We start from the raw sequence: 19654 nt of genomic DNA on the forward strand, positions 1-19654 counted from the left end.
CTCCTGATTTGCCCCCTTAGGCCTCCCCTTTCCACATCTAGCATGTTGCCCCACTCACCCTGTCGCCTGGATCTCCTTTCAGGCCAGGTTGACCAGGAATGCCAAAACCCGGACTTCCCTGCAAAAAATCAATGATGATGTGTGTCTCAGTGTAATGCCTGGGGAGCTTTTCCTCTCTGCACCTCTATGTATGACAGAGAGACAGCTAGGGCTAAACCCGGTGCCAGTCCCACCTCCCAGATTCCACCCCCCCTCCTAACCACACTCCTTGCCACCTCAGAGAGATGCTGTTGTGGAGACCCAACTTTCACTAGAGCGCTATTTGGGGAACCCTGCATGTGCCTCAGTTTACCCATCCCAGTCTTGCAGATCTTGCCTGCAATTCTTCCATCGCCATGCACAAGCTGTGGTGGCATGACCCTGCTCTTCTCATTATCTCACTCTTGGGGACAAGTCCTGTGCCATTGCTCACTGTTATCAGTCTCCACTCCACCAGGACTTTGCAGCCCCCTCAAGGGTCAGCCTGCTTCCCATCCTTGCTATAACTGCTGGGAGTCAGTTGCCAACGCTGTGTTTGATGCTAAGCAAGATGCAGAGGGAGATACAGCGTCTTGCCAGAGCAGCTTCCAAGCTCAGGACTTAAATCTCCATATCTGAAGCTGGCAGAAAAAGACAGAGAAGATCCTAAGTATTTTCATCAACCACGGGAAGCTGGGTGAGCTGAGCATTGGTAACTCTGCATCTCTCACTGACGCGGGAGGGAATTCAATCTGCCTCAGAGATTCCTTTGTGGACACAAACAAAATAAACCTTTCTACCCATAAAGGATGTGCCAAGAAAAGCAAGCGTATTACCTTCTCTCCTTTGTCTCCTTGTATTCCTTTGTCTCCTTGTGGTCCCAGGGCCCCTGTTGGCCCAATATCTCCCTGTGAATAAAGACATTCTCAAAGCTAATAATATCATGCGGGAAGCAAAGCCCTGTTCATGTGGCTCTCTAGAGATGCATTTTGCACTTCTAATACACTCACAAAACCATTCCGTTGCCAACCCACTCATCCATCCATCTTTGGGTTTACACCGAAGCTTTCTCTGCGGTACCTGGGCTTCTGCAGTACAAACCCCATCACAGTAGTTACACCCTCTCCAGCCATGCAACTTGTATACTGTAAAGCATCGTGTATACATTTACAGTGACATAAGCAGGATAAAATTCAGGTCCCAGGCCACCACCTAAATGCAACCAGCCTAAAAGGAGACGTTTTTGCTAACCAATGTTAAGCAGTCTAGACAATAAGACCAATGAAGGGAGGTGGCTCCAACATCCAAGCCCACTGAAAAGGACAAACCTCATTGTCTCTAAGGGGTGAGGGAGTTACGAAGCACTGAAGGCTATTTCATGAATGTCAGCCATCAAAAAACCAAGAGGATTTAGTCCTGCAGTAAACACACCTTACATGGATAAGGGAGACCTTTTATTTCTCTGCATATTGGCAAGGAGCTATCAAGAATAAAAAAAAATAAATTAGGATATTCCAGGCCACGTTCCACCACGAGGCCACTGCAAAAGTGAACCGTATCTGCTGTGCTATAAAGCAGATATACAATATGGACAACCTAGGCAGGTAACAGCTCTGTCTCAGAGATCTCCCTGGTTTGAGAAATTCAACTTCCTCCAGTCACAGGGAGGAAAAACACTGGGTCAGGGACCCAGAGAGGTGGGGAAATCTCCTGCTGAGATGCTCGGCACACAAAGTCCTGAGCAACCTGACCCAGCTTTGAAGCTGACTCTGTTTGAGCAGGAGGTGGGACTAAAGACCTCCAGAAGTCTGCTCCAGCCTCAGCTGTGCTTTGATTTTATGTCAATGTCTCCTTTGGCTGGAACTAGCTTCTCTGAGTGGGCTGGATCTGTGCTTCAGTGATCTCTGCCTTCTAAAACTGGCACATGGAAATCCCAAATTTCCCCACAGACTGAGGCTAGGAAGAGAATGACAGGCATAAATGCTAATAAAAGCAAAAGAAATATCAGCAGGGCAAGACTCTTGCTACTTTTCCAACCTCTCCTCTCCAGGCAATCACAAGGGAGATATGATTCAGATGGTGAAACATGGTCCAGCCCACACTTTTTCAGGTGAAGATCTCATCTAAGTTTCAAGCAGTGCTAATTAATGGACTTACCCTGACACCTTTCTTGCCTGGAGGTCCCAAAACCTGAGGATAAAAAGAAGTCACAGAAATGCTCTCTTATTTGGGAAAAAAACTCCCTTTCAAAGGAGGTTCTATTCATGTTACCTTTTCCAAAGCAAGACAATCTCAGCCTTGCTATGGCATAGGAAACCCATCACCTGCACTGGATCATAAAACACCAGAAATGGCTACAAGCCAAATCCCAAACCCTGTGAAGCTTGTGAAGGAATCCCACCAACTTCAGTAGGTGTTAGCTCCCAGGATGGGACTGAACGACCACTCACATGTAAGGGGTAACTGGCAGATACCTGCTCTAGCCTTTGCTAACACACACCAAGGACCAACCTTTGGACAGCCACGAATCTTAATGACTGCACTACAAGCCTGCGGAGCAGCCCTGAGCTGGGTTCAGACACTACAGAGCTGCCTTCCTACCTTGTGTCTCCAACACAATTCCATCAGCGTTGCTAGGGAAGAAACCTACGGTGCCCTGCTCATTCCAAGCAGGACACATCAGTCTGTCCTGGTGGTGGGTCTCAGTCCTTAATGAAACCTCCAGCTGCTCCCACAGCCCTTGCAGCAATACTGTGGGGTATGCAGAGATGGCCACCATCAAGGTTTCTCCTTAAAGCTGCCCTAGTATTTGGAAGGACATGAAGAGGAGGCTGTAGAAGCCCTGTTTCCGCATGGGAATGAGGCAAATAAGACCCATCAGCAGTGCCTCTTCAGCAGGGACCAACACAATCCCACTGTGAATGGGGAGCTTGAGTGGGGGACGGGCCTGGAGCACAGGGCTTCAGTGGTGGGAAGGCTTTATCCTTATGTTTCCTGCACAGCAGCGAAGCTCCTTTGAAGAGCCAGTGGGCAACTGTGGTGCAGGGCTGGGCATACAAGAAGAGGAGCAAGGGAGCAGAAAACATAGTTGTCTGGAGGGTCAAAGGAAAAGGTCCGTTAGTTCTTCCTGCAGTTCAGTGGGACACATCTCTCTTGGTCCTTGGTCTACTGGCACCACTGGTGGTGATGCTGCATGGCTATAGCACAAGAAGGGCTGTAATCCACTCATAGTTACCCCCATAGCTGGAGCACCTGGAAATCCTGGGTTCCCCTGCAAGGCGAGAGAACATAAAATGAACAATCTGGGGCAATGAAAAATTTCTGCTCATTGCTCTCCCCCCTCCATTCCCTAAACCAGCTCAAAACTTATCGCAGAAGCACAAGAACAAAACAGAGAGGAGACGCTGAGCTTGTGGTGAAGCTCAGGTGCATCCCTGCTGGCTTCACCTCTGCGTAAGCCCCCCATAAACACACTCAACTGCAGTTGCAAGAGCTGCACATGTGGAACAAGCTGCAGAAAGTCAGGACATCTGCCCCTGAGATAGTGAAACATGTTGTTCTCATACTGTTTGACTTACTTGGTCACCCTTCTGCCCTGGAGGTCCTGGGAGTCCCTGTAAGACATTGTTGTGGGTTAACCCCAGCCAGTAACTAAGCACCACGCAGCCGCTCGCTCAATCCCTCCAACCCAGTGGGATAGGGGAGAGAATTGGGGAAAAATGTAAAACTCGTGGGTTGAGATAAGAACAGTTTAACAGGACAGAAAGGAAGAAACTAATAATGATAGTAATAATACTAATAAAATGACATTAATAATAATAAAGGGATTGGAATATACAAAACAAGTGATGCACAATGCAATTTCTCACCATTCGCTGACCGACACCTAGTTAGTTCCCGAGCAGTGATCCCTCCCAGGCCAACTCCCCCCAGTTTATATACTGGGCATGACATCACACAGTATGGAATACCCCTTTGGCCAGTTTGGGTCAGCTGTCCTGGCTGTGTCCCCTCCCAACTTCTTGTGCCCCTCCAGCCTTCTTGCTGGCTGGGCAGGAGAAGCTGAAAAGTCCTTGACTTTAGACTAAACATTACTTAGCAACAACTGAAAACATCAGTGTGTTATCCACATTCTTCTCATACTGAACCCAAAACACAGGACAATACCAGCTACTAGGAAGAAAATTAACTCTATCCCAGCTGAAACCAGGATAGGCATCAAAAGACAATTTCCACCAGACTGAAAACAGATTCAGCACTTTGAGTCACTGCTGTAGTGAGAAGCTCCCAGCCAGAGGGAGGGAAGAAGCTCTTCAGCCCAATTTTTTACTGACTACAGGACACCTCTGACAGAGAGCTATAAGGGCTCTTGGGTGAGAGATGGAAATCCCCATGCCTATCTCTAGCACGCCTGGCTGCCATCTACCGGGAGACCAAGTGCAGAGCGGCAAGCTCTCATCCCAGGTAAAGCTATCAAAGATGGTCCTTTGCAAGCAAGATAAGGTATGAAGACAGCCACAGGATGCATGGGAGCTACCAGACCAGGTCAGTGTTTTGCCTAACTCAGCCCCAGGGCTCTGCTCAAAGCTGGAAGCTGCAAGTACCCGTACCCTTGCTCCTGCAAAGTGCGCTAGCTCGAGGAAGACTGACAGCCTATTTCCATTTTACACTACCATAGCTATTCTTAGGAAAAAATGCGGCCGTCCCTTTTGATCTTTGAGGTTATAATCAAATGCATTTACAGAACAAGTACAGCTGGGGGAGCTGTAAAAACAGCAAACATGAAATACAGCTCAATAAAAGCAACCTGCGAATACTCAGTATGGACTGGCAAAGAGTATTCAAGGTTTGTTTGTCAGTGTTTGCTAGTCCCAGACTGTCCCGGGGATTTACCATTGCTGCAAAGTCTATCCCATGCATGTGAGCTCCTTCAGCAGCAGCGAGCGCCCCAACCTTGCAGGTATGTGGCATATAGCTACGTGGCCCAGTTACGTCTTGCCAGACTGGGAGAAGCCTTTGGTGGGACCTCAAATTCCCTCCCTCTGGATCTCCAACCAGATACCTCAACTGCTCTGTTCTGAGCCCAAAAACAGAGCCACCGCTTCTTCCCCTCCTACTCTGTGCTCCAGTGCTGGCCAGTCTCACCTTTTCCCCTTTAACACCACCTTGCCCTTTGTTACCCTGGAAAACAGAAGATGTTTTAGTTAAGACAAAGATCCACTAGCACAGCAGGATGAGCCTGGAAGCTTGTGTGCTGCAGAAGAGTGTGCTGAGCATGTGCTCTCCACTGGAGATTGTGAAAGCAGGGGTAAAGCAAATTAAAAAAAAAAAAGAAATTTTTTTTACATATATGTCATATATAGTATATAGCATATGTTATATATATATATATATGGTCCACGCATTTATATATTGTATATTGCATATTAATTACCTGTATAGTACCTATAAAATATTAAGATATCTTGTATAATCAACATATTACTGTATATACTTTATTGATAATGCCTAATATTAAATTGCATTTATATTATAATATATAGTTACTATATAGTTGTATCATAATCATTTACTATATAATATACATATATTACTATATGTATATATGGACTATCCTGAGCTTGATCAGACTGTTTCCTCCCAAGGAGCTTGAAAGCTGAAGATGAGACAGTCTCTTGGAAAAGTTGAATTTACAGCACAGATAATGTGGAGGTCTGGGGTTGCGGGGTGGGTTCAGGCTTAGTTCAGAGGCTGAGCATAACCAAGAGGAGCAAGGTGAGATACTGGTCCAGGACCCAGTTACAGTGGGTCCTATATTTACATATTCTTTTTTAATCTTAATTTTTAAAGCTTCCTTCTGATTCGATTCATTTGGAGGCACACCCTTGGCCCAATTGGTTCTCCCTTTCCAGGTGGTCCTGGCCCAAACTTAAACACAAGAGAGCAGCTGTGATTGCCTCCTGCAGCCCCTGCTGTCACCTCAGAAAAAGCTCAATGAGCTCATGGGCAACGTCAACCATTACCTCACCAGTGAGCACCTTGCCAAATTTTGCTTTTTTCTCAAGGGGAGTCCATGAAACACCCAGCCACAGACCCATATTTGTGTGGATCAGGACAGGGCAATTCAAGGAGATATTTGCTCTTGTGAAGAGCAAGATGTAAGCAGCAAACTGGCTGCTAGCACTTGCAAAGGGTTTACAGATTTAAGGTTCTTTCCATTTTATGAAATAAAAAACCACCACTGCAAAGGGAAGCAAACTACTTTGTTTCAAGCTGAATGAATCATTTCCTTGGATATTTTTTTTCCTTAATTTTCCAACTCTCTTGGAACTATGAAAATAATTTCTTTTGGGTTCAACATAGATGGTTTTTGACCTTAATGGACCTGAAATAAATCAGTGACTCAGATCCACTTGGCCATCAGCAGTAACTCAGAGAGTATATCCTGAGTTACGTGGAGAAGGGGGCGAGCAGAAAGCCATACAACCCAATCCTGAGTGGTTGCTCCTCCAAGAGCCATAACAACCTGGGACCATGCTGAGATGACTTATGGACCACCTAAACCCATGTCTGGCACTCCCTGTACCAGGGAAAATTCAGACCCCCTGAGACTTTCTCAGGTGTCAAACTTCCAGCATGAGCTCAAGCCAGATGCTTCAGGAAAAACCAAACATTGATTCAAAACTGAATTTAGAGACATTTCTCCTGGTTCAGGAGAAAGTCTCCTTCCTCCTACAGCAATTGTGCCTGTACATGCCAAGATCAAATGATTCCTCCTGCATCCCCAGCTTTCCAGGTATTTTGCTGCATGGAGAAGCCCTGGAGTCAAACTTCCACATCTCCATGAGTGGCAAGAGCTGGGAGATAAGCAGCAGTCTGAAAGAAAATCTTCCTGCCTGCCATGAGTCCCGTCCTGACCAGTCCTTGCCACACATCATCTTCCCTGGGGGCATGACAGAGTTGTCAGGTTTAGACTGGAGCTACTTCTGTCCAGTCCTTTTCCTCTGGCAGCACCAGGACACCAAAATCATTCCTTCCCACCAACCCCAGGCTCTTAAGCAAGGTGAGAGAATTGATCAAGTCAAGGTTTCCTTTTCCCCCAACAGCTGGAAAAAGATGGGCACTTCCAGAAGAAAACTCAAACTTCAGGATGGGCTGTATCACTTCTCACAGGGCTCATCTTTCTCCACTGAGAGAGGCATTCTGGCACTATGACATTAAATGATTCAGGCATTTAATTACATGGGAATGAGTCTGGGCCTAGATGGTTCAGAGGAAAGTGTCCAAAATGCAGATGTGAGATAATCTGCTCCTTACATCTTCCTACCTCCTCATCCCATCAGAGCTGGGATCAAGCCCTGGTGCATGTTCCTCCCAAGCACATTTAACATGAATTACTACAGTTCTGCAGAGTCTCACTGGCCACAAAAATGTCATTTATTATTTTATTAAAATACAGCATCTCGCTGTCATTCCAGGTCTCTGCAGCAACCCTGCAGCAATGACTTCCACAGACCAGTGACTGCTGATATGGAATATTATTGCTTTTGAGTAAGGGGTCAACATTCCTGCAACCTACGATGACAGAGCTAGATGCTTTCCTTGGCACCTGAGTACCAGGCACAGGGACTCAGGTTCAGCATTTCAGTACCCACCTTTGGTCCTGGTGCTCCTGGAAGTCCCACCACCCCCTGAAAAACAGAAGAAACAGTGAAAACTCAGATTTTAAAACCCAGTATCTTCCCTTCTCTGACACTTTCCATTTGTAACCACAGATGCTCCCTCAGAGTAAAACCTAAAAAAGAGGTATAGGAGGAGACTTTGGAGACACTGAGCCGTCCAAGGGGACTTTAGCAGCAAATCTCACTGCAAAATTGCCAACTCACCTGCTCTCCTTTTTCCCCTTTTGGGCCAACAGTGCCAGGATTGCCAGTTCCTGCCATCCCCTGCAAGGTAAGCACAGCATTGCACTCAAGAAAGTTGATCCCCAAAATTGTAGAGCATGATATGTCCTACCCAGCTATCTGCTTCAGAGCTCTGCTCTTAGCCATCCTGCGAAGCAGGAGGGGAAAAATTTGCTCTGTAACCATTCAGTTAAGACATATGTCTAGCCAGTAACCTTCAGGCAAGATGCAAACAACGACTTGGAGAAGAGAATTAAAAACAAGGGTCTGTGGATGTTTCCCATGACCATTTGAAGCAGCGTGGGGGATTCAATGAAGCAGCCCTATCCCAGGGACAGGGAGCATGCAGGGCTTGGGCTGTGTGGGAGAAACCCCTGCTCCTGACAGCAAGAACTGCAAAGATCTTCCACTGGGTGGAAACAAGAGGACCGTGAGGAAAACAAGGGCTTGGATGGAGATGGAGCATCTCTTCTGCCATGCACAAACTCAAACGCATATGAGCAGGGAGTGGAGGGGAATGGGGGGAAATCCCTACATGCCTCCACTTTATTTGCACTCTCTACCCTGCTATTGCTTTGTCTCAGCTATTCTCAGTTCCTCCTTGGGCTGATGGATTCAGCAAGCATCTGATACAAGTAATGACCTTCTCTCCTCTTGGTCCAGGCAGCCCAGGAACTCCATCTAGCCCTACAGGGCCTGGCAATCCAGGTTTCCCCTGAAAAGTAAGATACATCATCAAATCTTTTTCTTCTGAACTGTTTGTTACCAATCATACTAAAGAAACAGTTTATTTTTAAGTCTGCAGAAACACAAGCAGAGAAATGTATATCCTGATGTGCCCATCTTAACAGTACCTTTGCAACTCAGGATTTATAGAGAAGTTTATGTATTCCCAAATTTCCTTTTTCCTCACAAATAGGCTATGGATCACTGGTTTTACTCAGGAAGGGAAAATAAAGATGTGTTTGCTTGTTACATGGGAAGATAGAGCCTGGATACACATGTTGATTTGGCAGTGGGTGTCTTCTCCAGTGGCTCTTCATGGCTGTGTTGCTGTAAGAGGGTGACCGTAGTAAGGTTGCTGGTGTTGAAATGGTGAAGACTGTCATATGGAAATGGCTGCTCTGTGGGATATAGCTCTGCAGTATGGCAAAGGTAACAAAAAAAGCACCCACATATGATGATGGAGAGTAACAGGCACCTTGGAAGGGATACAAGAACAGGACATGCATATAGTCCCGGAGTAATCTTCCAGGTTTGAGCTATTTGTCATGCAGGGACTTCCCAAATCGAAAATGGTTTCTTCTACCCTTAGTAGTCCTCCATGGACTTCTTTTCTTCTCTCATCTCCCCTTGAACTCAAACTTCCTACAGCTCAGATATCCTTGTGGGACTTCTGTGAAGAACCAACTCCTTTTGTTTGTCTTGAATCTGCTGCCAGTTTGGTCCATTTGCCATCCCAAGATTTTGATCCACCTTCTTGCCCTCCTCTGGACCTGCCCTAGTTCTTCTCTGTCCTCTTGAGACCGGGGTGGGGGAGAATGTGGGAAGGAGCTCAGTTGCACTCAGCTCCTCCATGGATGATGGAGACAGTGGGGGTTCAACGGTGAATCACTGTCACTTTGGAGAAGCCTTCATCAGGCGACATTTGTTATTGTCTGCCAACATGATTGACTACACCATAGAGTTTATCATCATGGTGAGCACTGTGATGGATGCACTTCTAACCGCTTTGTTCCATGCCATGAAGAAGAGCATGTCCTTGCTTTTGGCAAAATGAACGCCCGTTATCCCATGTCTTTGCTGGGTTTCTAACATTTCCCTTTTGGCAATTCCAGAGTGACAGGTCAACAGGATGAAGCTGACAAAGTGAGAAATGCTTAATTGGCCCTGCTTAATCTGCCAGACCTCATCAGCAGAGTGAGGCATCCCAAAGTGGTGGCTGATGAGAACTGGCAGTAGACATTGTGCCTCTACACCCACCCCATGTGGCAGAGAGCATCCCGAGGCCAACGGCCCCTTCCCACCATGGCTGGCAGCTCTTCCTCAGCAACTGGCCATTGGTGGACCACTCACCGGCTCTCCCATGCCTCCTCTGTCACCCTTGAGGCCATTCCTCCCACGAGGGCCCTGCATGAAGCACAGGACAGTCTTACTGCATGTCCCAGCAGCCCTTTATGGGTCTTGATGGACATCTGGTAAGTGTGGAAGCTGGAACCTATTGGGCAGCTTAGAAATAATAAAAAGGCTTTTCATCACATGTAAAAGTGAATGGCAATCTCGGGTACTTACCCTGATACCTGAATCCCCTGGTTCACCCTGAAACACAAGGGACAAGGAGAATTACCATGGGGTGGTAATTTAGAGAGGGGGTCCTTTCTAAATTTAGTCCCAGCAAAAACCTCCCGCAGGCTGACAAGCCCAGAGACCAAAACTCCCACGCCCAAGGAAGACAGAGCTTTAGTAGAGGTGTCTGCTATCTTGCATGCTCCAGGCACCTCAACCTGCAATATCTGGTGTCAACCCCCACCCTTAGGGTAGAGGAGGGGATTTTAGGTCTCTTGGTGTCTGCTGAGACTTTTTGACCCACCCCCAGTGCAAGGAGACATTTGGCGACAATCATCAGTCCAGTTTTGGCTGTGCACAGCATGAGTGATCCTATGAATTTCACTCCAGCCACCAAACAACCCTCCTAGTGACCTTGAGCTGGAAAAGTCTTAGTGGCCACTGAATCTAGTCCCTTGTCAGACATGGGCTGACCATAACCATTTCAAGCTCCATCATCGATTTTTGCTGTGTTGAACAGCAGGGCCCCGGTGATGGGAATATTTTGCAGAGTGCCTCCTTTTATGCCTCAATGGCATAATGCCATGATGGAGAGAAGACATGTGTGTTCCCAGGGCCCTTGAATGAACAGAGTGTCCAGGGATCGGGGTCTATGCCGGTTCTCCTCTTTCTGCGGTACATCACAGAACTGTGCTTCAAATAACCATGCTCACCTTGATGGAGATCCCTGGTGGCCCCTGTGGCCCTGGTAAACCTGGTAAACCTGGTGGTCCAGCTACCCCAGGAACCCCTGGCTGCCCTTTGTGTCCCTGCAACAATGAAAACCAGGAGAGGGAGGGATGTGGGCTCTCTCCCAGCTCCCTTTGCTTCTCTGCCAGCCCTTGAGAAGCTGAAGGGTCCACCACACCTGGGGTATGATACTCACGGGGGGACCAGGCTGCCCATTTCGGCCAGGAATCACCTCCACTCCTCCCAGGACATAGCCTGGTTCGCCCTACGCACGAAGGGAAGAGGGGACACACTCAGCTGAGCTGTGATGGGAGGTCTGGGTGCAGACAGGCAGTTTCATGACTTAACGGCAATTTCACGATCAGCGTAAGCAACTTTAAAACCAAACAGCCTCTCCCTGAGCTACAAACCCAAACCACCTGCTTGCCACAACTCTTGCAGAGGTACCAGAAACCACGGCCATGACATAAGCTTTGCTTACTAGCATGAAAGAAAACTAATCCTAGGGAAAAAAAGGAGGTTGGCTTTCAGCAGGATCCATTCCCTGATCTGTAGCCATACAGGCAGCTCAGGTGGATGCAAGGAAGGAGGAGGAATGTGCATTGCGTGTTGAGGGAAGGACAGGACAACTGCTCCTGGGATCTGCCCATAACTGATCTTGAAGTCTTACCTTTTTGTGTCCTAAATATATGCAAACAGGCTTGTTCATAGTGGAAACTCAAAGGCAGAATGATATAACTAAGTGCTACCTTCTTCTGCAAATAACCAACTGAAATGTGCCACAGGCCTGTGGTAAGGACTGAGCACTTTTCTCCATAAAGACATTAGTTTCCTCCTAGCAAAGCCGAAGGACAACTCTCCAAGCTGAAGACTAGCAGTGTAGGGCTAGTTACATATAGCTCAGAAGTTCATATTCACCAAAGGTCACTGGGCAAATTCTTAGAAATTAGAGATCAGGGCAATACAATAGCTTTTTTTCCCATTGAAACCCAGGAATGAAACTCACTCTGTCTCCTTTTGGCCCCACTGGTCCTGGATAGCCAGGAGATCCCTGGAATTAAAAATAAATCCTGCAGCATTAAAGAGCAAAGCACCCACAAGACCACCATTGTGGGATGTTCAGGTTACAGACCTGTCTCTTAATAAAATTTCATTCACTTTTAAAGTGGTCATGAAAATAGGTTTTGGTCCCAATGTTGATGAGAATCATGGATTATGCAGTAGGACTGAAATACATGACTGAAGGCAGAGTTCACAGTCCTTGGCCTTTTTCTGGACAGCTCTGGTTCATTGATGGTTACTTGTTTAGAAATATGCCCATGTTGTGTTGCATTATTTTCCAGATCTCTGAACAGAAGGAAACCTGTCTAGAGCTATTTGGTGACAGCAACAGCCCCTCATAAAGGCAAAATGGGTCACTTGGTCTTCCTGTCTTGCTCAGTGCAACTGGCCTTTGAAAGCCTTGAAAAGCAAAGCTTTAGCATCTCACTGTATTGATGATCTTGCTGCATTCAAAATACTTACAGTATCACCTTGGATGCCAGGGAGACCCTGCAAAACAGGAGAGAGAGATCTGAGAGCCATGCTCACTCTTCTGTTAAACAGCACTTTGACAAAGTTTGTTAAAACAAATACATACCATGAGTCCGGGGGGACCAGGAGGACCTGTCCGCCCCGGTCTGCCTGGCAGCCCAGGAATGCCGTCCTTCCCAGGCAGACCCTAAACATATGGACAGTAACAGCATGCAGGTTATGGCCACAGACCAGCAAACCCAAACAGCTTCATGCAGAATTAGCTTTCTGTACTGCTTGAGGGAATCCCCAATTGCCAGCACACACACACACACACACACACACTTTAGTTCCCTTTTGCCTGATTTTCAAAGCCAGCATGGAGCAAGATATATCAAAACACCAACATAAAATATCTGAAGATGATTCTTTGCTAGCTCTCTTCCTTGGTTCTAATCATTTAGTTGCATATTAATTAACTGAGTGGATGGTTCATGCTGGTGGACTCACCCGCTCTCCTTTCTCTCCCTTTGTAGTAAAGCTGTATGGGTCATAGCCTCCATGAGCCAGTGAGCCCCTGAAGCTCTTGAAAGGAATAGGAAAATAGAACAAATTATCAGGAAATTATTATCCACCAAAGGATGGCAAATAAACTCAAACCAGAGTGACCATGAAACACAGACTAGCACACTCCTTGGCTTATGCAACAAAAGGAAGAAGCAAAGTTGACCATCCAGGAAACCTGTTTATATCCTCAGACTATTTAAAGTCCCTTGGAGGTCATGTATTATTTATTTTGTCTCTGGCTTGCACTGAAATTGGGAGAACAGGATGGAGAACACAGAGTTGTGTGAGGACAAAATGCAGTCAGGGAACATTTTGATGCCTCAAGAAGTCTTGGCCCATGTAACATCTACAGTGCAGGATCTTCTTTTTGGCTCAGAGAGACTCTAAATATTCTTGGTTACATATCTGCAAGACTTCAGGGTAGTGTCAACACAATTCTTCTCCCCCATGGAAGAAACTGTGGAAAGGAGTTTGGCAGAGATGAAATAAAGACCCTAATTCAACCATCCATGGACAACATTCATCTCACTTCATTTTAGACTGCCACAGCATGAACATCACCATCTGAGCTAATCTGCCAGTGTGGACATCTACCTATGAACTCAATCGTGACCAGACTTTGCTGACCACACTGACTAGCTGTCCACCAACTACTACAGAGACCCTCACTTTCTCCAGTGAAGCTAACATAGACTGTTCAGTCTTGCTGGCTACAGCCACATCAGTAAACTCACTGGACCAGCACATGGGCTCTGAGGCTGTCCTACTGTTCTTCATGTCCTCTGGCTTTCTGCTTGGTAGGAGAGTGGGTAGATTTGCCTCCCAACATTTAATTTCTGAAGTAAGGAGCAGCGGCAGCTTGTTGGTCTGTTCAGTGGCTCACACGGAGTCTAGATCTATCTGAGATGCCACAGAACATCTGGGATGTCTGTATCGGGCTGGCAGATATGAAGCAGGATCTGTGGAAGACCTGCATTTCATTGGTTTGCTGGGAAGGAGCACAGGAGACTGCTGCATTTCCCATGCTGAAATAGCATCTTCTAGGATGACCTCCCTAAACATGGACATGGTTTCCAAAGTTAAAGGTCTTGACACTGATACAACTCCACTGCACACCACACAGGTACCAGAAGTGACCTGATCAGAGCAGTGATCAATGTTTCTTTGAAATATAATCCCCTGAACAGACACAAGTGAACTAATTCTCACCTTTAAACACCTAGGACCACAAGCTTCCTCTTCTTTTTGGATATGTGGTTCAGCTGATGATGAATCAGGGATGTGTGGCTTGGTCTCTGTTTCACCAAATGGCAATTGCTTGTTGGCTTCATGTCTGGCAACCTACAATGTGGAGTTTGGCTTAGACTAGTGATCCTCCAGGTTTTGGAACCAGACATCAAACAGCAACCTTCAATATGTTTCAAGAGGCCACTGTGCTTTTATATCACCAACCTTTTCATTGAAACAGCCATAAAATATCTCTGCTGTAGATACTCTGCAGACAAGCTCACATCCATACCAATGACCCATCAACCGGAGTTAGAAGAGGGCAATGATTTTATAATACATCTGAGTGCTTTGCTCCCACAGTAGCCTTATGCAACGAAACTTTCAAAGCTGTATTCTGGCTTCCCCAATTCCACTCTGTTCTTTTCAAAGATTTTGTTCCTTATCTCTAGAGTTGGACAGTAAGTGAGGTCAGGATTGGACCCAGTGTCCTAAATCTGTTCTGATGTTGCTTTGAAACTTTGCTCAGGGAAGAAGATTGCCCTAGTGCCTGACCTGCACCAAGCAAGCTGGCTTATATTCAAAGGTCTGTGAAGTAGCTCACCTCCCCAGGTGGTAGCTGGGCCCCTGAAGGCTGAGGGTCAGAACAAATGACTTCTATCAGCTCTCGGAGGATCTGGGGGAAGTCATCGAATGTGCTGATGTAGAAAACATTCTGGAGGTTCTGCTGCAGCAAGATGCTGTTGAGCTCAACAGGGTCAGCTCCTGAGACACCCACAGCAATGATGTGGATCCCTGAAACACATCGCTCACTCAATGGAAGCAAAAATGTTTGAGATCAGGGTTTCCAAACCCCTCATCACAGTCTTCCTGTTAATAACCTCTGCTGGGATCAGGTACTCCAGTAGCCACGCGAGAACTCATCTGAAGCAGCAAGTGTGAGTTATAGCAAACCAAGACACCCAAGCTAGGAACAGAAGGAAGAAAGGACAAAGGAGTGAAGAAAGCCAACAATGCACTCGAAGTGCACACATCACATAACGTACCGCCCTCAACCCCCTGGAAATAAGACCTCAGGGAAATGCAACAGGGCAACTCTTACCCAAAGCATGGGCTACTCTGGCTGGTGGCAACACGTCATCCTGGGATTGCCCATCAGTCACAAGCACCATCATGTGAGGGAAATCTGGTCTCATCCCTCTGGAGGACTGAAATAACTCCTTTAGCATGTAGGCTATACCACGACCTGAGCAAACATGGAGAGACATGGTGTAAACCCGCCTAAGTATTAGGTCTGCAGGTGGGCACTGTGGGTCTCCTTCCACAGATGGAGGAAAAAGGGCATTCAGTGTGGCTGCATAAATGGGTAGCAGCCCCTAGGCTGGGGCAATGTCTTTTGAGGGAAGACAGCAGTAAATGAGATATTGGCTGAAATGGTTCAAGCTGAATTCAGCAGATAGTTTTGGAAAGGAAAAAGAAAAATATTCAGGAGATTTGAAGCCAGGTTGGATAGGTCCTTGAACAACCTGGTCTAGTGGAAGGTGTCCCTGCCTAGTTGGAACTAGATGATCTTTACGGTCCCTTCCAACCTAAACCATTCTGCAATTCTATGTTTACTGCTCGTGTACCTTTAGGGAACCAGGTATAGCCTACTGTCCTGCTGGGAATGAGCAGGTGGAAAGTGCTGTCTGTCTCTGAGCTTTTTAACTACATAAAACAAAAGTGTCCGAATTTCCAAGACGCTAAGCTAATGAAGAGCTCTGCTATTTGTACAACAGAGGTGAACAAAGGACATTATGTCATGACACACCATGAAAATAGGACAGGGCCCATTGTTTTGTTGTTAGGGTAACAAGGCAATAACTATTGGAATTTGCTGATTAAAATGTGCATATAGTGGGCAATAAGGATGTTTCAGCATCAACTATCCTTACCTAATTTTTATGGGCTTTGTCTCTAAGCCAGGTATAAAAACCTCCCTCAAGTGCAGGCAAGGTTATAAAATAATGAAGAGAAACCCAGCAGTAAAACTAGGACATGGATAAAGGACGTCAGGCTAGTTGGAAAGACCAACCCTGGAAATAAACTAAATTCAATCCTCTGTTCTCAAATTTTAAAGAACTTTGGGCCATAACTTTCTAACCAAGTAAATAGGTTCAAAACACTCAGACGAATATTTTCCATGGCCTCCAGCCTCTGTCTTGGGCCAGAAGGTCCACCCCATGTGTGCAGCTCAGCCACACACACCCGTTTTTGTGTTGCCTCCAGCATAGCTCAGTCCCTTGATGGCTTTCAGGGCACTGTTGCGGTCACGGTGCTGGTTGAAATAGAAGGCTGCCCTGGGCTCCTCGCTGTACTGAGCAACAGCAACCTGCCAAAGAAAAGGGGGTTAAAAAATGTGGAGGCCTCAGGCACACAGCAAATAAGCCTTCACTCGATAAGCTGCCTTGAATTAGATAATACAACTAGTTGCGTTGCAACAGGAGTGGAATGAGGTTGTATTTCTTGCAGGCTGAAACCAGGCACAAAAATGGCTGTCAGGTTGGCAGGCACATAGGGTACAATCCATATGCTTAATGATGAGCAAAGTACTATTTCAGACTCTCTAAGGCATCAGAGATTTCTGCACCAGCTGGTGGATACAGCATAGGGCCAATGGGAGACCAGCACACTTCGGCAGCTCATGGCTGGCTGGGAGCATCTCCTGCCGCAGCACCCATCCCTCCTGAATTAAACCCTTGATATCTGTTGGCTGCAAAAGGAGGCCAGCTACTCAGCTCATATGATAGCCGCCTAAATTGAAATGTCTTCATCTCCCCAGAATTATTTAGTAACCCAGGGTAACTTCGTCATGTACCTAAACGTTCAAGACCATCTGCAAGCAAAGAGTGCAAGAAGTTCCCATTTCCTGATCAACTGAAAGTGAGCAATGCAGGTCTCCCTTTCAGAGGGCTAGTTCAATTACATTAATTAAACACAAATGACCCAAAATAAATTATCTACTGAGTCTTCCCATTGGCTTTGCTGAGTTGTCCTTTAAAGCTGTAGGCTTCATTTGCCCTCGAGGTGTTTCACAGTGTGGCCTAGGGATCTGGTCCTCTGCTTGTCTAGAGGAGGCAGCTGCTGGCGTATGCTGCATCTCCCACCTGGGCCCCCACCGAGGTCTCTAGCCATTAGCAGTCTGAATGTGGTCAGAAATGGGGTTCTAGAGGGGGACACGCACCTGACACATCCCTGGGCTCCATAAGCTAGACAGCATTTCAGTAGGTGTGGAATTTGCTTTATTTCTGATAACTCGGTCTTGGAAAAATAACCAAGAAATGGAAATATATCCAAATGAGTAAGCTGACATTTAGGAGACTTTTATTCATGTCTTTGTTGGACACACACACATGTCTTTCGGCAGAGTGCTTAGCCTTTCTGATCCATGACATGTGAGCGAACAGACTGCTTTCATTGCAGGGGTGAGCAAAAGGTGAACGCTTGGAAGGAAAACTCCTTCAGGAAATAGAATAACAAAATCTTGCCTGTGTCCCTTCAGGCCCAATCTTAGGGAAATAGGAAATGATCCGGAAGAGGAAATCCTTCACTTTATTGAAATTGCTCTGGCCAATACTCGAGGACTCGTCCACCAGGAACCCAATGTCTGCTTTGAGCTTGCCACAGACTGCAGAGGGAAGAGAGGATCTCTGTAAGCTGGGGGGTCCTAAAGTAGAAGCATGTTTCTTTGTGTTCAGAGCAACAAACCAAACCCAATCCCTCTTGTGATGCCAAGAGTTGGTGAGCGAGCAGGCAGCACCTTCACCCCACAGGGTAGCGCCGAGAGCTTCACTGTGTTTTGTGGGGTTTGTGTCTTCCCTTTCCCTGACATTGTCCACTACTCAATGAATAACAACTAGTTTTGGCTCCTGAGATCAGAGAAGACCATGGCCCATGGTGGTTTTGACCTACTGCTACGTCATCATCAAATCACACAGGGATACACACTCACTTGGTCCAGGGAGAGTTGTCAGCAGTGCAGACACTACAGTGGTCGATGGTAGGACCTCTGAGGTTGGCGGTAGTGTTGTGGTGGTGGCCAGTGGAAGAGGAGTGGTCCCCACATTGCTAGGAGATACGGATGGGGATCTCATCGTATCCAATTTTGTAGAAGTCACTGGAGCGATTGGCGCAGGTGATTCTCTGTGAGGTCCCACTGTAAGAGGCAAACAGAAAAGGTGTTTCTTAAACCTCTTTTAGTTATGATGCCACTATCTAGCGAAGTGTCAGAAGGGCAGAGAAGCCAAGAAATTAGCCTCAATAGCAGTTACCTAGGTAAAACTGCAACACAAGTCTCCAGCCTTCATACCTGTTTGCCCAAGGAGTGTTGTCTCTGGTCCCTCCGTATCTCCAAAGACTGGTCTTATAGAAAACAAATACGTTTCTTTGGCACTCAGTCCTGTCACTCGATATGATCTAGAAGCTGCTGATAACAGTTCCTGGGAAAGATCAGAAGCTGTGAAAAAGGAAGAAACATGCATTGACCAGGAGCCAGAGAAACTCAAAATAACTCCCATTTCTGTAACATCCCATCTTTTAATGACACCACCTTTGGCAAACAGGAGCTTGGGGACAAGATGAGTCCTGGGCTTTGGAGCGGAGGCTTTTGGTAAGACATGTTTGCAGTCTGCAATGGTTAGGTCCTAAACCAGATGAAATAATGTTGTTTGCATCTGACAAGGGAGTTCTTGAGTACATGAACAGGAAGAAAAAATGGGAATTTGTACAAGTGTTTAAAAGAGGTCATTTGGTCCAGGTGGTGTCCAAGGCTGAGCTCTGTGATAGACCAATGGTTTGCAGTGATTAGCATGTATAGAAACAGGATTCTGTTTTGTTAATGAATGGAAAGTTTGCTGAAAAGTAGAATCAAACTTACTTGAGAAATTTTGTCGCATACAATAGATAGTTTTGATTTAAAATGATAGGAAAAATATGTGAAAATGTCATAATAATGTTTTGACATTTTATAAGTGTCTCATTTTGGAAATACTGAATGATGAGTTTTGATGCTGTTCAAAGTGAAACTTGCACCTTTTCATTCTGAAATAACATTTTCACTTAAAAAAATTTTAAGAAGCTCAGTTTCTACAGAAAGAAATTAAATTGATGTAATGTGTTTCATTTTCATTAAATGTTCTCAATTACCCCCAAAAGGTTTTGGAGAGGAGGTTTTGCTCCTTAAAAAAAAAAATCCCTCTTGCAGTTTGACTCAAACTCTTCTCCCCTCCCTTTGGGTGGGCAAATCAAAACAACAATAATTGTTTTAGATGCTCTGCTACCTTGTCTGAAGTGATTCTCTGTAGGAAACACAAGCTGACAGCTCTGCTGAAGCACAGATCTCTGACAGTCCACCACCCACCCTGGTCTCAGGG

The 19654-nt window shown here is 46.2% G+C and overlaps 1 protein-coding gene across 1 annotated transcript in view; it reads right to left on the minus strand.

Annotated features, from left to right (window-relative positions):
• The window catches only part of LOC104321903 (collagen alpha-1(VII) chain-like), a 132774-nt gene that overhangs the window by 61612 nt on the left and 51508 nt on the right, over nt 1-19654 (minus strand). The window contains exons 20-43 of the mRNA XM_069801526.1: nt 18592-18738; nt 18235-18438; nt 17771-17910; nt 16491-16614; nt 15346-15489; nt 14848-15038; nt 14226-14357; nt 12960-13034; nt 12577-12657; nt 12462-12488; nt 11944-11988; nt 11134-11202; nt 10922-11017; nt 10215-10241; nt 9999-10052; nt 8566-8637; nt 7905-7964; nt 7674-7709; nt 5164-5199; nt 3597-3632; nt 3254-3289; nt 2176-2208; nt 855-926; nt 59-118 (exon numbers count right to left, since the gene is read on the minus strand). Of these exons, the coding sequence (XP_069657627.1) occupies nt 59-118; nt 855-926; nt 2176-2208; nt 3254-3289; nt 3597-3632; nt 5164-5199; nt 7674-7709; nt 7905-7964; nt 8566-8637; nt 9999-10052; nt 10215-10241; nt 10922-11017; nt 11134-11202; nt 11944-11988; nt 12462-12488; nt 12577-12657; nt 12960-13034; nt 14226-14357; nt 14848-15038; nt 15346-15489; nt 16491-16614; nt 17771-17910; nt 18235-18438; nt 18592-18738 (1997 nt within the window). The remainder of the gene's footprint in view (nt 1-58; nt 119-854; nt 927-2175; nt 2209-3253; nt 3290-3596; nt 3633-5163; nt 5200-7673; nt 7710-7904; nt 7965-8565; nt 8638-9998; nt 10053-10214; nt 10242-10921; nt 11018-11133; nt 11203-11943; nt 11989-12461; nt 12489-12576; nt 12658-12959; nt 13035-14225; nt 14358-14847; nt 15039-15345; nt 15490-16490; nt 16615-17770; nt 17911-18234; nt 18439-18591; nt 18739-19654) is intronic.

The sequence above is a fragment of the Haliaeetus albicilla genome, chromosome 14, assembly GCF_947461875.1.
Source record: "Haliaeetus albicilla chromosome 14, bHalAlb1.1, whole genome shotgun sequence".
Lineage (NCBI taxonomy): Eukaryota > Metazoa > Chordata > Aves > Accipitriformes > Accipitridae > Haliaeetus > Haliaeetus albicilla.